Source organism: Pongo abelii, chromosome 13 (assembly GCF_028885655.2).
Source record: "Pongo abelii isolate AG06213 chromosome 13, NHGRI_mPonAbe1-v2.0_pri, whole genome shotgun sequence".
NCBI lineage: Eukaryota > Metazoa > Chordata > Mammalia > Primates > Hominidae > Pongo > Pongo abelii.
In genome coordinates, this window is record NC_071998.2 from 129197319 (window position 1) to 129212742 (window position 15424).

The 15424-nt window shown below is 53.7% G+C and overlaps 1 protein-coding gene and 1 pseudogene across 23 annotated transcripts in view; one reads left to right on the forward strand and one right to left on the reverse strand.

Annotated features, from left to right (window-relative positions):
- Positions 1–15424, forward strand: part of EHMT1 (euchromatic histone lysine methyltransferase 1) — a 229824-nt gene that overhangs the window by 174008 nt on the left and 40392 nt on the right. For all 23 annotated transcript variants that reach the window (XM_024252220.2, XM_063714603.1, XM_054521327.1 and 20 more), the window contains one exon: positions 8476–8598. In XM_024252220.2, coding sequence (XP_024107988.1) covers positions 8476–8598 — 123 coding nt within the window. The remainder of the gene's footprint in view (positions 1–8475; positions 8599–15424) is intronic.
- LOC103891559 (forkhead box protein H1-like) lies at positions 4978–6942 on the reverse strand (annotated as a pseudogene).

Below are 15424 nucleotides of genomic sequence, written 5' to 3' on the forward strand. Positions count from 1 at the left end.
GTGATTCTGTTCTGTTGCGGATGGACCTGGATGGGGAGGAGTGTGCAGAGCCACGTGGGGGAACGGAACAGACAGGAACAAGGGCTGTATGAGCGCTGTCCCGATGGCCCCAGGAGCTGGGCGAGGCCATGAATGTGGGTGTGTGAGCCCGTGAGGGGGGTGGTGTGTGAGGCCGTGAGGGTGGGGTGTGCTGAGCCCGTGAGGGTGGGGTGTCCTGAGCCCGTGAGGGTGCGGTGTGTGAGCCCGTGAGGGTGGGCCGTGCTGAGCCCGTGAGCGTGGGGTGTGTGAGCCCGTGAGGGTGGGCCGTGCTGAGCCCGTGAGGGTGGGGTGTTTGAGCCCGTGAGGGTGGGGTGTGCGAGCCCGCGAGGGTGGGGTGTGCGAGCCCGCGAGGGTGGGCCGTGCTGAGCCCGCGAGGGTGGGCCGTGCTGAGCCCGCGAGGGTGGGGTGCGCTGAGCCCGCGAGCGTGGGGTGCGCTGAGCCCGCGAGCGTGGGGTGCGCTGAGCCCGCGAGCGTGGGGTGCGCTGAGCCCGCGAGCGTGGGGTGCGCTGAGCCCGCGAGCGTGGGGTGCGCTGAGCCCGCGAGCGTGGGGTGCGCTGAGCCCGCGAGCGTGGGGTGCGCTGAGCCCGCGAGCGTGGGGTGCGCTGAGCCCGCGAGCGTGGGGTGCGCTGAGCCCGCGAGCGTGGGGTGCGCTGAGCCCGCGAGCGTGGGGTGCGTGAGCCCGCGAGCGTGGGGTGTGCTGAGCCCGCGAGCGTGGGGTGTGCTGAGCCCGCGAGCGTGGGGTGTGCTGAGCCCGCGAGGGTGCGGGGTGCGTGAGCCCGCGAGGGTGCGGGGTGCGTGAGCCCGCGAGGGTGCGGGGTGCGTGAGCCCGCGAGGGTGCGGGGTGCGTGAGCCCGCGAGGGTGCGGGGTGCGTGAGCCCGCGAGGGTGCGGGGTGCGTGAGCCCGCGAGGGTGCGGGGTGCGTGAGCCCGCGAGGGTGCGGGGTGCGTGAGCCCGCGAGGGTGCGGGGTGCGTGAGCCCGCGAGGGTGCGGGGTGCGTGAGCCCGCGAGGGTGCGGGGTGCGTGAGCCCGCGAGGGTGCGGGGTGCGTGAGCCCGCGAGGGTGCGGGGTGCGTGAGCCCGCGAGGGTGCGGGGTGCGTGAGCCCGCGAGGGTGCGGGGTGCGTGAGCCCGCGAGGGTGCGGGGTGCGTGAGCCCGCGAGGGTGCGGGGTGCGTGAGCCCGCGAGGGTGCGGGGTGCTGAGCCCGCGGGCGTGGGGTGTGCTGAGCCCGCGGGCGTGGGGTGTGCTGAGCCCGCGGGCGTGGGGTGTGCTGAGCCCGCGGGCGTGGGGTGTGCTGAGCCCGCGGGCGTGGGGTGTGCTGAGCCCGCGGGCGTGGGGTGTGCTGAGCCCGCGGGCGTGGGGTGTGCTGAGCCCGCGGGCGTGGGGTGTGCTGAGCCCGCGGGCGTGGGGTGTGCTGAGCCCGCGGGCGTGGGGTGTGCTGAGCCCGCGGGCGTGGGGTGTGCTGAGCCCGCGGGCGTGGGGTGTGCTGAGCCCGCGGGCGTGGGGTGTGCTGAGCCCGCGGGCGTGGGGTGTGCTGAGCCCGCGGGCGTGGGGTGTGCTGAGCCCGCGGGCGTGGGGTGTGCTGAGCCCGCGGGCGTGGGGTGTGCTGAGCCCGCGGGCGTGGGGTGTGCTGAGCCCGCGGGCGTGGGGTGTGCTGAGCCCGCGGGCGTGGGGTGTGCTGAGCCCGCGGGCGTGGGGTGTGCTGAGCCCGCGGGCGTGGGGTGTGCTGAGCCCGCGGGCGTGGGGTGTGCTGAGCCCGCGGGCGTGGGGTGTGCTGAGCCCGCGGGCGTGGGGTGTGCTGAGCCCGCGGGCGTGGGGTGTGCTGAGCCCGCGGGCGTGGGGTGTGCTGAGCCCGCGGGCGTGGGGTGTGCTGAGCCCGCGGGCGTGGGGTGTGCTGAGCCCGCGGGCGTGGGGTGTGCTGAGCCCGCGGGCGTGGGGTGTGCTGAGCCCGTGAGGGTGGGGTGTGTGAGCCCGAGAGTGGGCCGTGCTGAGCCCGTTCTCCATGCCCACTGCTGGCTGTGGACATTCCTCCTGTGCCTGGAACTCCAGTTGCTGGTGGTTTTCCTCAGGTCATGTAAGGAATGATGTCACTGTCTTCTGACTTCCATTCTTCCTTTTGAGAAATTAGCTTGTCACTCCTTTGAAAGACACTGTGTTCTCTTTGGCTTTCTTTTTTAAACATTAAAATTTAAAAAAAACAAAAACATATGGTTGCGTCATGCATACAGAAAAGTCCTTAAAATGTAAACATCTGGTTAACAAATCATTCTACTCTGGCCCTGACATTCCCACCCCCGTGAGACGCGGCGTTGCTGGCTCCCTGGACACCTGGTGGACCCCTGGGCGCCCTGCCCGGGAACAGCAGCCGTTTCAGTCTCACCGTCCCACCTGGGCGCCCTCCCCGGGAACAGCAGCCGTTTCGGTCTCACCGCCCTGCAACTGCCTCACATAGCAGGATTCCATTTGTTTGCTTTTAACCTTTATGCTAACTGGGTTTTCCAGCGTGAGTTCCTTTGTGTCTGCTTCCCTCAGTCAGGAAAACAAGGGAGTGTAGAAATGGGACATGGCCGTGGGGCTGAGTGGCCTAGCCCTGCCGGGGCTCCCTGCTGACTGCCCGTGCTCTGTGCTTGTCTGAAACGTCGTCTTTGGGGAGGCCGAGTGAGGGGAGTACAGAGCTCTTTGTTCTGTTTTACAGCCTCTTGTGAGTTTAGTGCCGTGAAATAATATGATGTATTAGGAGGAAATCGTTATGTCCCTTGGTGCCGCTGTCCATGCAGTGCCTGGGGTCTGACCAGCCTGGAACTTCAGGTTAAATTCCTAGCCTGATGTTTAATTTGATAACCCGCCCTGCAGAACTTACTGTTGTGCTGGTCTTAGACGGATTTCTATTTTTTCTTCCCCTTAGAATCTAAGCGGTTTTCCTGAGATTCTCCAGGAAGAGAGAGAGATTGGCTTTATCTCTAGGTTGCCCTGAATCCAAGGGTGCTGTTTCTCAGGCTTTCAGCATCTGCAGGGGTGTCTCACATCTCACACACACTCTTTGGGCAGGTTCTGGCCACACCAGTGAGGGCCATGTGGAGTCATCTCTCCCGGGCTCTGGTCTTGATCATGTGGAGTCATCTCCCCTGGGCTCCAGTCTTGGTCTCGTGTGGAGTCATCTCTCCCAGGCTCCGGTCTTGGCCGTGTGGAGTCATCTCCCTCTGGCTCCGGTCTTGGTCGTGTGGAGTCATCTCCCCCGGGCTCCAGTCTTGGTCTTGTGTGGAGTCATCTCCCTCCGGCTCCGGTCTTGGTCGTGTGGAGTCATCTCTCCCGGGCTCCAGTCTTGGTCTCGTGTGGAGTCATCTCTCCCAGGCTCCGGTCTTGGCCGTGTGGAGTCATCTCCCTCCGGCTCCGGTCTTGGTCGTGTGGAGTCATCTCTCCCGGGCTCCAGTCTTGGTCTCGTGTGGAGTCATCTCTCCCAGGCTCCGGTCTTGGCCGTGTGGAGTCATCTCCCTCTGGCTCCGGTCTTGGTCGTGTGGAGTCATCTCTCCCGGGCTCCAGTCTTGGTCTCGTGTGGAGTCATCTTTCCCAGGCTCTGGTCTTGGCCGTGTGGAGTCATCTCCCTCCGGCTCCGGTCTTGGTCGTGTGGAGTCATCTCCCCCGGGCTCCAGTCTTGGTCTTGTGTGGAGTCATCTCTCCCAGGCTCCCGTCTTGGCCGTGTGGAGTCATCTCTCCCTCTGGCTCCGGTCTTGGTCGTGTGGAGTCATCTCTCCCTCTGGCTCCGGTCTTGGTCTCGTGTGGAGTCATCTCTCCCAGTCTCCCGTCTTGGCCGTGTGGAGTCATCTCTCCCAGTCTCCCGTCTTGGCCGTGTGGAGTCATCTCCCTCCGGCTCCGGTCTTGGCCGTGTGGAGTCATCTCTCCCGGGCTCCGGTCTTGGTCATGTGGAGTCATCTCCCTCTGGCTCCGGTCTTGATCGTGTGTAGTCATCTCCCTCTGGCTCCAGTCTTGGTCGTGTGGAGTCATCTCTCCCGGGCTCCGGTCTTGGCCGTGTGGAGTCATCTCCCTCCGGCTCCGGTCTTGGCCGTGTGGAGTCATCTCCCTCCGGCTCCGGTCTTGATCGTGTGGAGTCATCTCCCTCCGGTTCTGGTCTTGATCGTGTGGAGTCATCTCCCTCCGGCTCCGGTCTTGGCCGTGTGGAGTCATCTCTCCCGGGCTCCGGTCTTGGCCGTGTGGAGTCATCTCCCCCGGGCTCCGGTCTTGGCTGTGTGGAGTCATCTGTCCCGGGCTCCGGTCTTGATCGTGTGGAGTCATCTCCCTCTGGCTCCGGTCTTGGTCGTATGGAGTCATCTCCCCTGTGCACAGACAGAGAAATCCATCGTGCAAAAAGCACTTCCCTGGCAGCCGACCTGGAGTCCACCCCAGCCTTTTGCCGGTGCTGGGGACATCAGTGTTCTGGCTTCCAGGCTGGGGAGGGGCTCTGAGGGTCGGACACGGAGTCTCCTGGGCGTCTGAGCTGCCTCAAGCGCCCCGGGATCTTTTCTGACTTGATCTGTGTTTTCGTACCTGCCGAGTCGGGAGCTGTGCCTCCATCTGCTGCAGCTCTGGGGTGCTGCTGCCCTCTCTCACCTGCTGCCCTTCGGTGTCCTGGTCCCTCGTGTTGCAAGATTTCATGCCGTGTCTGCAGTTTCTGGAGAGCACTGAGCGAGGTGCCACACGCTCCCATCCGAACTCACCACAGACACTCATGTTTTCATCGGTCTGCTCTTCTGTCATCTCTCATTAAAAAAAAATGTTGTAAACTCCTTTACTGTTATCTCCTCCACGCCCCTACCAAGACCATGTAGGGTCCAGTCTTGATTCCCTAACCCCTTTTCCTGAAAAGGTGCTACCTCCTTCCCAGGCTGCATCTGCCATTCAGTGACGGATGGATGGGGAGTGGGCTGAAAAGAGGGGACTAGGAAGGGCTATTCCAGGCTCAGCCCTGCCTCCCACAGCCTTGCCTCTGGGTGTAGGGGAAACAAAGGCATGACTGACCAGGGCCAGGGTCATGTCCAGCTGGGCCACGGCCACACGTGGGGTAGTCAGTAAACACCGTGGACTCCCAGCAAGGCTGCTGCCTGGTGTTTCGAGGCTGCTGTGGTCACAGACAACCGCCTCGCCTTGGCTCCCTGGCAACAAGCTGGGGGTGGAAGCGGGAGGGAGGAGGGGGGGCCCCTGTCTTAAGAGCCTCACAGGCTGCACTGGGAGAGCAGCCAGCCTGGGCCAGGGGCTGCCAGGTCCCGAGGGTGCCACCCAAACATCGTAGATGCTTTTGTTGGGTGGCACACCCTGGAAGAGGGCATCTAGATCCCAGCCCTGGGGGCCCTCAGGTTTCAGGGGCCACCCCCCAGTAGGCAGAGCTGGTTGATGGTGGACATTGGGGATATGAGGTGGGTGGGGGTGCCAAGGGCATTACCACATTGGGAGTGTAGATAGGCAAGTAGGAGATGGGCAGCTGCCCCCAGAGGGAGGCCCTGTGTCCCCCACTGGACAGCCCCCCTGGAACTGAGGTGCCCTGCAGTAAGTGGAGAGGCCAGGCCCTAGGCTCCGGGAAGAGGGTTGAGGGCCTGATGGCTCCCGCCAGCAAAGTCTCCCCCTCCACTCTCGTGGGGCCCGGAAGGGGGCAGAGGGGCCACAGAGGCCTCTCAGAGGAGGGCAGAGGTGGGGTGGTCACTGCCTTCTCCCCACTGCACCCTGTACCTGCCTGCAGAAGCTGGGCTGCTCTGTGGCACCAGCCCTGGCCAGGATGCTCCTCCCTGGAGTCCCCTGGCAGGGACTGCATGCTGAAGCCATTGCTGGGCGGTGGCAGATGACTGAGCGGCTGGTAGGACCGGCCATGCAGCACTCAGGGGGCCAGGGCATTGGTGAAGGCTCCACCCACACCCCCTTCTGCCAGCTCCTCAGCCGGGGTGAGGCTCACGCAGGTGTAGAGAGGTTGCAGGTTTAGGGATCTTGTAGGTGAAAGGAGGTTGCAGGTGTAGGGAGGTTGCAGGTGTAGGGAGATTGCAGGTGCAGGGATCTTGTAGGTGAAGGGAGGTTGCAGGTGTAGGGGGTCTTGCAGGTGTAGGGAGGTTGCGGGTTTACTGGGTCTTGCAGGTGTAGGGGGTCTTGCAGGTGTAGGGAGGTTGCGGGTTTACGGGGCCTTGCAGGTGTAGGGGATTGCCACGCTGCAGGTGTCTCTCGTCCCCTTGGGGACTGGGAGAGCGACTGTGCCTCCGGGGCTGCAGGCGGGAGTCGCTGCGGGCCCAACGCCTGGGAGGCGGACCGCGATGGGTAGCCGTTGGCGGGGAGTGCGCGCGAGCCTGGGAAGGGCGCCGTCCGTCAGAGCGTGGCGGAGGGTGAGCGGCCGGCGGCTTCGGCCTTGGAGTCCCAGGCTCTGTGGAACTTGGTCAGTGTCAGCCGCTCCGCTTGCGGTGAGGGTTTGGGGAGCGCGTGGGAGGTGGGTCCTGCCCCGCGTCTGCGTGGGGTCCAGGATGGAGCTGGATGAGGGGCGGGACCTGTTCCTTGGCGCTGGCAGGTCTGTTTGGAAATACCGTTGGCCGCAGCGCGGGTCTCGCTTTGACTCTTCCTTTTGCTCTGCTGCTTCCCTCTACTCTCAGAGCTTTCTTGGACTTTGTCTCAGTGCCCTGTGTTTTCATGGGCGGGGTCATTTCCTTCTGCTTACCCGGGTCCTGGGTGCGGTGTGGGTCTGTGAGGGCTCCGTGCTGGGGAGCTGGGAGGCTCCCGTTTCCTATGGGCCACCGAGAGCTGCCCGAGCCCTCCTTCCTGGGAAAGGACCCCCGTCCTCCCCTATGCTCCGCCCAAAGCCGTCAGCCCCTCCTGCCCTTGCACACTCAGGTCTGTGTGCGCTTCCGCCCGCGCTGCCGGCCTGGTGCTGGCGCAGGGGCATTCGGTGCCAGCCTCTCCATTGTGGGCGCACCCTCTCTTCTTTCACCAGGATTTTTGGGGTCTGGGGGAGCAGCCTCTGTGTGCTGAGGGTGCAGGCAGAACCACAGCTCCTCTGCACAGCACGGGCCTCGCTCTCTACCTTGTTTTGTGTTTTTTTAAGGTTACTGTTTGTTAAAGATTAGCTGTTGTAGACTTCTGACGCTACTTTACCTTCAGGTTTGGCAGCCGTACCTTGGCTTTGAGCTTTGGTGTTTGAGGTCAGCCTTGGGTCACTGCCCCCGCTGTGCGCCTCCAGGCCTCAGCCTTTTGACCTCTGACCCTTGCTCTATGGACCCTGCGTTCTCTTTGGGGAAGCCCAACTCCTTCCGGTCAAAGTCCCCTGAGCCTCTCACTGCCCCTCTGTTTTGTGGTTTTTTTTTTTTTTTTTTTTTTTGGGAACAGAGTTCACTCTTGTTGCCCAGGCTGGAGTGCAGTGGTGCAATCTGGGCTCACTGCAACCTCTGCCTCCCAGATTCAAGCAACTCTCCTGCCTCAGCCTCCTGCGTAGCTGGGATTACAGGCGCCCGCCACCACGCGTGGTTAATTTTTGTATTTTTAGTAGAGATGGGGTTTCACCATGTTGGCCAGGCTTGTCTCGAACGCCTGACCTCAGGTGATCCACCTGCCTTGGCCTCCCAAAGTGCTGGGATGACAGGCGTGAGCTGCCGCACCCGGCCTCTCCACCCCTCTTAGCCGTTATGAGTTAGCCTCATTTTCCATATAGACCATTCTAGGGCTGTTTAAACATTCTTTATTTAATTGTGTTACTTTTGGTTTTTAATTACTAATAGTAAAAACAATACTATTTTCAACGTTTTTTCATAATGTTTATGTTATAAATGAAATACTAGGTCTTTGTCATCTAAGAAGTTTTTCCTCATGGAGAAAAGGTTTCAACAGCCGAACAGCTGATTGGCTTTTAGCACACAACCAATTTTAAAGTTGAGGGCTTCTTAAGTTTCAGACCAAGAAAAATTTACCTGCCAGTTAATTGGTCTTTCAAGTTTCACCGTTTATTTGGAAAAATGGAAACTGTTCCGGAATGCATGCTACTGGAAATCAGGATTTTCCACTTATTTTGGCGAGTACTAAATCAGTGAGAGGATGCTGTGTGGCCTGGCGGGATGAACCGGCACCTCCCTCCTGCCTCCTCTCTGCTGAGGGGCCCCTCCTTTCCCCTTCTTTGTTTGCTTTAGAAGGTTGTCACCGCCCTCCTCATTTCTAAATGTGTTGTCACACTCCTGAGCTATAAACATTTTCTATTAAATTACCTTAGAAGTGGAATGAAATCTAGCAGAAATATTCTGCTTAGACTAAAGGTTTGATGGTAATAGAATAATTATGTCTTTGAATACATGTTTAGAAAACTCAGACATTGTTGGTCACTGAAACAGTGCAGCTCTCTTTTTTCGAGTGTGGAAGCTTGTAAGTCACTTCTCCCCAGGCAGTGGCTGCCGTCACAGCCCTCCCATACACCTGAGCTGTTTCTCACTAGGCGGGCGCCAATATTGACACCTGCTCAGAAGACCAGAGGACCCCATTGATGGAAGCAGCCGAAAACAACCATCTGGAAGCAGTGAAGTACCTCATCAAGGCCGGGGCCCTGGTGGATCCCAAGGTATGTTCCCCTGTCAGAATCACCGTCCTAGTGTGTGTGTAGATGTTTCTCAGAAAGCTGAGCAAGGAACATCCTTACTGACATCTCCAGGACTTGGGGCCTTCACACACTGACCCAGTTGTCCAGAAATAGTTCCTTCATCTCACTTTGGTTACCTGGTTTATTATTAAAAACCACTAGTGAGTGCTCACTCTCTACAGAGCCTGACAGCAGACAGGTGAGCTAATGACGGGTTTGCTGTGCGGAAGGTGTTCACCTTACAGTACATCGTCTCACTCTGTCTTCAGCCCAGAGCAATTAGGCAAGAAAAAGAAATCAAAGGCGTTCACATTGGAAAGGAAGAAGTAAAACTGCCTCTGTTCACAGATGACATGTTTTTATATGTAGAAAACCCTAAAGAATATACAAAAATATTGTTAGCTAACAAAACCAATTCAGCAAAACAGGGTAAAAAATTAACACAAAAAAATCAGTTGCATTTCTGTATACTTTGAATGAAGTATTCAAAAAAGAAATTAAGAAAACGGTTTCATTTACAGTAGCATCCAAAAGAATAAAATGCTTAGGAGTGAGTTTAACCAAGAAGACAAAAGACTTGTATTTGTTAGTTGAAAACTAACAAACATTGCTGAAAGAAATTAAAGAAGACCTGAATAAATAGAAAGACATCCCATGTTCACAGATGAGAAGACTGACTGTGGTTACAATGGCAGGGTGCCACCCACCAGCCTATAGAGTCTGTGGAGTCCTGAATAAAATCCTAACAGCTTTTTTGCTTTTTTGAGACAGTCTTGCCTGTCACCCAGGTTGGAGTGCAGTGGCACAGTCTCGGCCTACTGCAACCTCCACCTCCCAGGTTCAAGCAATTCTCCTGCCTCAGCCTCCCTAGTAGCTGAGATGACAGGCACGCGCCACCATGCCTGGCTAATTTTTGGTATTTTTAGTAGAGACGGGGTTTCACCATGTTGGCCAGGCTGGTCTCAAACTCCTGACCTCAGGTGATCCACCCACCTCAGCCTCACATGGTGCTGGGATTATGAGCATGAGCCACCATGCCCGGCGCTAACAGCTTTTTTTTACAGATACAGAAAACCTCTAAAGTTTATACAGAGTCTTAAGAGACCCAGAGAAGCCAAACAATTTTGTAAAAGAACAGAGTTGGAGAACTCACACTTGCTGATTTCAAAACTTACTATATATGGCCACAGTAATGAAAACAATGTGGGACTGGCATAAAGACAGAAATAGAGACCAATAGAATAAAATAAAAAGCTCAGAAATAAATGATTGCATATATGGTCACTGATTTTTGGCAAAGGTTACAAAGACCATTCAATGGGGAAAAGACTGTCTTTTCAACAGATGGTGCTGAGACAGATGTCCACATCCAGAAGCGTGAGGTTGGATCCTCACCTAACACTGTATTCAAAAAATAATGGAAAATGCAGCTGGGCGTGGTGGCTGACGCCTGTAATCCCAGGACGTTGGGAGGCTGAGGCAGGTGGATCACCTGAGGTCAGGAATTCAAGACCAGTCTGTCCAACATGGTGAAACCCGGTCTCTACTAAAAATATAAAAACTAGCCAGGTGTGGTGATGGGTGCCTGTCATCCCAGCTACCTGGGAGGCTGAGGCAGGAGAATCGATTGAACCTGGGAGGCGGAAGTTGTAGTGAGCCGAGATCATGCCACTGCACTCCAACCTGGGTGACAAGAGCGAAACACTGTTCCAAAAAAAAAAGGAAAATGTATATGGATGAAAGGCCCGTACTTAAGAGCTAAAACCAGAACACTCTTTGAAGAAGACATGGGGGGAAAGCTTTATGACACTGGATTTGACAACGATTTCTTGGATATGATACAAAAGCATAATCAAAGAAATAGACAAACTTGATTAAAATTAAAAACGTTTGGCCCTGGGAAATGATGTGCAGCCAGAAAGACAGCCACCCCCTTGCCCGTCACGCAACGCGTGTTCGTAGGGAACTTGGCACTAAACCATCTGTAGATGACCTGTTTCTGGGTTGGGGTTTCATGCGTGGCAGAGCAGCTCCCTCAGTACGATCTGTTGAAAGTCAGCCCCCGACCCAAGGGTTTGTAAAGATAATAAAAGGTTTTAAAATGGGGGAAAATAAATAAACTTTTGTACATCAAAGATTACGACCGATAGCGTGAAAAGACCACCTACAGAATGAGGAAATGTATTTGCAAATTCTCTGTAAGAGGTTTTTATGCAGAATATGTAAAGAGGTTGTACATCTCAACAACAACAGAAAATTAAACAACCCAATTCAGAAATGGGCAAAGAAGGGGCTTGAATAGCCATCTCTCTAAGGAAGGCCCACAAGGGCCAATTCCCACATGAAAGGGTGTCCAGCATCACCAGCCACCAGGGAAGCCAAATCAGAGCCACGGTGAGACGCGCCTCAGAGGATGTGGCAATATCGGAACTCTCACGCGTTGCTAGTGGGGATGTAAACGCTGCAGCCATCGTGGAAACCAGTCTGGTGGTTCCTCAGATCGCGAAGCATAGGATTACCCTGTGATCTGTAGCAACTCCACTCCTAAGTGTATGCCACAGGCATGCAAACCAGGAACACAAACAGATCTTCATACAACAGTGTTTACTGCAGCATTGTTCACAGTAGCTGAAGGACAGAAACAACCCAGATGTCTCAGCAGATGCCTGCATCAGCACATTCAGTCCATCCATACGATGGGATGCTACTCAGCCATAAAAAGTAATGAAATTCTGACCTATGAACAGCATGGATGGACCTTGAGGACATTCTGCTGAGGGAAAGAAGCCAGACACAAGGACAAATCCTATATGAGGTGACCAATAGAAGCCGTCGAGAGTAGTGAGATTCATAGAGACAGAAGGTAGACTGGAGATTCCCTGGGGCTGGGGGATGGTATTTTGCCTCATGATTGTAGAGCTTTGTTTTGGGTAATGGAAAAGTTTTGGAAATAGTGGTGATTGTGAATGTGTTTAATGCCACAAAACTGTATAAAATGTTTTAAATGGCAAGTTTTGTTATATATTACCATAACAACGTTTAAATTCTTAGTTTTTCATATTAATACACATTTTTCCAACAGCAAAGTGATCACACTCCTCATAGTAATTCAACTCCTGCCTCATGTCACATTAAACTTTCACTATTTTCTCATTAAATATTATTCTGTGAAACACCTAAATGGCTGTATCAATTTATGATATAATTTTACCATTTTTAGTCAAATTTGAATATTTAATATTTATCTTATTTTCAATTTTTATTATAAACAATGCTTCAGTAAACATTTTTATAGTTAAATATTTGCACATTAGGCTTCTTTAGGACAGATTTCTGGCTGTAGAATTGCTAGATCAAAGTAGGCAAACATTTGGCCAGGTTCAGTGGCTTGCTTCTGTAATGCTAGTGTTTTGGGAGGCTGAGGCAGAAGGATGGCTTGAGGTGAGGAGTTTGAGATCAGCCTGGACAACATAGTGAGACCCCGTCTCTGTAAGAAATGAAAAATTAGCTGGGCATGGTGGCACGTGCCTGTAGTCATAGCCCCTTGGGAAGCTGAGGCAGGAGCATCACTTGAGCACAGGAGTTTGAGGCTACAGTGAGCTGGATTAGCACCACTGCACTTTAGCCCAGGCGACAGAGTGAGACCCCATCTCTAAGTAAAAAAAAAAAAAAAAAGCTAGAGAAAAACAGCACATTACATCTAGACAGACAACGTTATGAAATATTATTGACTTCTCATCTGAAACCATGGAGGCAGTTTTTATTGTGCTGTAAGAAGCAAAGCCAAAAAAATGTGAACCCAGAATCCTACATCCAGTAAAAGTATCCTTCAGCAAATGATGGTGAAATCAAACATGTTCGGGTAAAAAAAACAAAAGGCACATAAGCTTGCTTGGAATCCTCAAGCTTCCAGGAGGAAAACTTAGCGCTTTGGGAATGAATGAGGAGCACCAGATGGCGAGTATGAAGACGTTTTTCTATTTAAATTTCCCAAAATGTGAGAGGTCATTTAAACTCAAATAATGTCATAAGGTGGAGTTTAGACACGTTTGGAAGCACAGTAAGTCTTCGCTTAACACTGTTGACAGGTCCTTAGAGCATGCGACTTCTTCAAGTGTTGAAGCCAGTTTACCACAGATTGATTGATCTAAACAAGAGTGAAGTTCTTCTGCCATATTCCTGGTCACAAAAACATCGGCAAGCTTCCAAATCAAGACCAAAGTATTTCTAATATTAAACACTGAAATACATGTGAGCCATACAGACATTTAAGAAAGATTAATACAAACAAGATAAATATTTACCCAGTTATTCCAGGTCAGGGTTGGGAGTGAACAGAGCCTATCCTGGCAACTCAGGTCACCTGGCGGGAAGCAGTCTGGGCCAGGAACACCATCCTATCGCAGGGTGCACACACACACACACACACACACACAGACACATTCACTCAGACCAGGACAGCATAGACACGCCCATTCATCTAACATGCGAGTCTTTGAGATGTGAGTGAAATTGAGGTACCCAGAGAAAGCGCACACAGACACGGGAGGACCTGCAGACTCCACAGACAGTGGACCCGGCTGGGAGTGGTTTTTGTTTGTTTGTTTTTAACCTCATCAATGTTATAACAAAACAACGCTTAATGAAACGATCCTATTGAAGACCTGCTGTGAAATACAGGATAATAACTCCCCAAAGGAGGGCAGTGTGAAAGTGGGATCACACTGTTGTAGAGGTGTTTTATTGTGGGAGGTGGTACAATATTAATCTAAGAAAACCAATAAAGACGAGTATTGTAATCCCTGGAGAAAGCACCAAGAAAATAAAACAAGTATAGCTTTTCAGGAAAAAAAGCTAGTAGAGGAAGTAAAATATAATACTGAAAAACTGTGCAACTAGAATGCAGGAATAAAAGCAGATGGGACAAATAGAAAACAAACAGCAGAGCGACAGACGCCAACCTTACTCTGTCAGTAATTACGCTGCAGGCTCGCCCTCATCCTAAAAGGCAGAGGTTTGACGGCATCGAAAGCGAGAACCAGCCATGTCTTCCTGCAGCGTGCCCGCTTCCAACACGAAGACGCCAGCCAGGCTGGAGAAGCACGCTTGCACGTGGCAAGCAGGTGAATCCGAGGAGAGGCAAATTACGAAGCCTGGAAGACCACAGAGGCCGCCTTTGTGATTCCAGCACAGGGAAGTGTCTTTTAAGACACAAAAATGATTGACAAAGTTAAGTGCGTTAAAATTTAAGAATTTCTCTTCAAAAAGATGTCACAAAGGACAAGAACAGGCAGTCTAAAAACTGGGGGAAGATTTTGCAACACATCGGCCAAAGATTAACATCCAAAAATATAAAGAACTACAAATGAGGCCAAGTGCGGTGGCTCACGCCTGTACTCCCAGCACTTTGGGAGGCCGAGGTGGCTGGATCACGAGGTCAGGAGATCGAGACCATCCTGGCTAACACAGTGAAACCCCGTCTCTACTAAAAATACAAAAAAATTAGCTGGGCGTGGTGGCGGGTGCCTGTAGTTCCAGCTACTCAGGAAGCTGAGGCAGGAAAATGATGTGAACCCAGGAGGCAGCACTGGCAGTGACCTGAGATCGCACCACTGCACTCCAGCGTGGGCGACAGAGCCAGACTCCGTCTCAAAAAAAAAAAAAAGAAATTAAACCACACAGAAAAATAGGCAAAGAACATAAATGTGCAGTTCCCAGAAGAGGAAATACATGCGTATGACCGACAAGCAGGTGAAAACACAGGACTGAGGGACCATCTTACAGTCACTGAATTCCATACAACGTAACAGGTGGAAAAGACTGACAGGGGCGGGACATAGAGCAGCAGGCAGGGTCCTTACTGGTGGGGCGCAGGGACTGCAGGCCGCCTGGCAAGCAGGGCCTCACACCAGTAGGGTCTGTGATGTGTCTGCAGATGATATACACTGTGATCTAGAGAATTGAAAAGGGTGTAAAAACATCATTTATGGATATATGTAGTAAAGGTATCGAGATCCATGGAAATGATGAGTAACAAATTCAGTATACTGATTACTACTTCTCAGGAGGAGGCAGGAAAAAAAACCAGACAGGCGCTGTGTGGGGTGTCCCTTGGGTGGGGATGGGCTCCAGTGTCTTGAGCTTCTGTTTGTGTGCCTGCAGACGTCACAGCTAGCTGATGTCACTGAACCCGACAGAAGCCTTTCCTTACCTGCAGTCCTACTCTTTGCCACCTTCACGTCTATTCCCACGGGGTTCCTTTGGCTGACTCTCAATCCCCTCACCCCCCACTCTGCCGCTCGCAGCCCTGCCCTCCTCCTGCCTGGTGTCTTGCTCTTGTGACAGCTGGCCTCCTTCACTAAGCTTCCTTTGCTGGCGTCTGTTTTTTACCTGCTTGATTCAGAAGTGCTTGCCCAAGGTCTCTTCCAGGTGCACCTGCTTCTGTCGTGAATGCTGTGACATTCTGCCAGCAGTTAGGGGATTGTCAGCTGCACTATTCCAGCAATTAAAGACACTTGAAAATTAAGGCAGACCTCTAACAACCATGCATCATTTTGTATTCATAATAAAATTACAATTCTGAACACTAGCCGTGTGGGAATCGGGTGTGCTGGCTTTCCTTGAGGAAGGTGAGCACGCTGATTTAGCACCAGCTGGGGGAGCAGTATGTGCAGTGATGCCTGTGAAACTCTACGACTGCTGCACTGACTCCACCGAGATAAGGGGAGAAAGGTAATGAAGGAACATGGTTAAATGGAGACAGGAACAGGGGAGCAAAGCAAAGCAAACACCTGAAGGGAGACAGTGG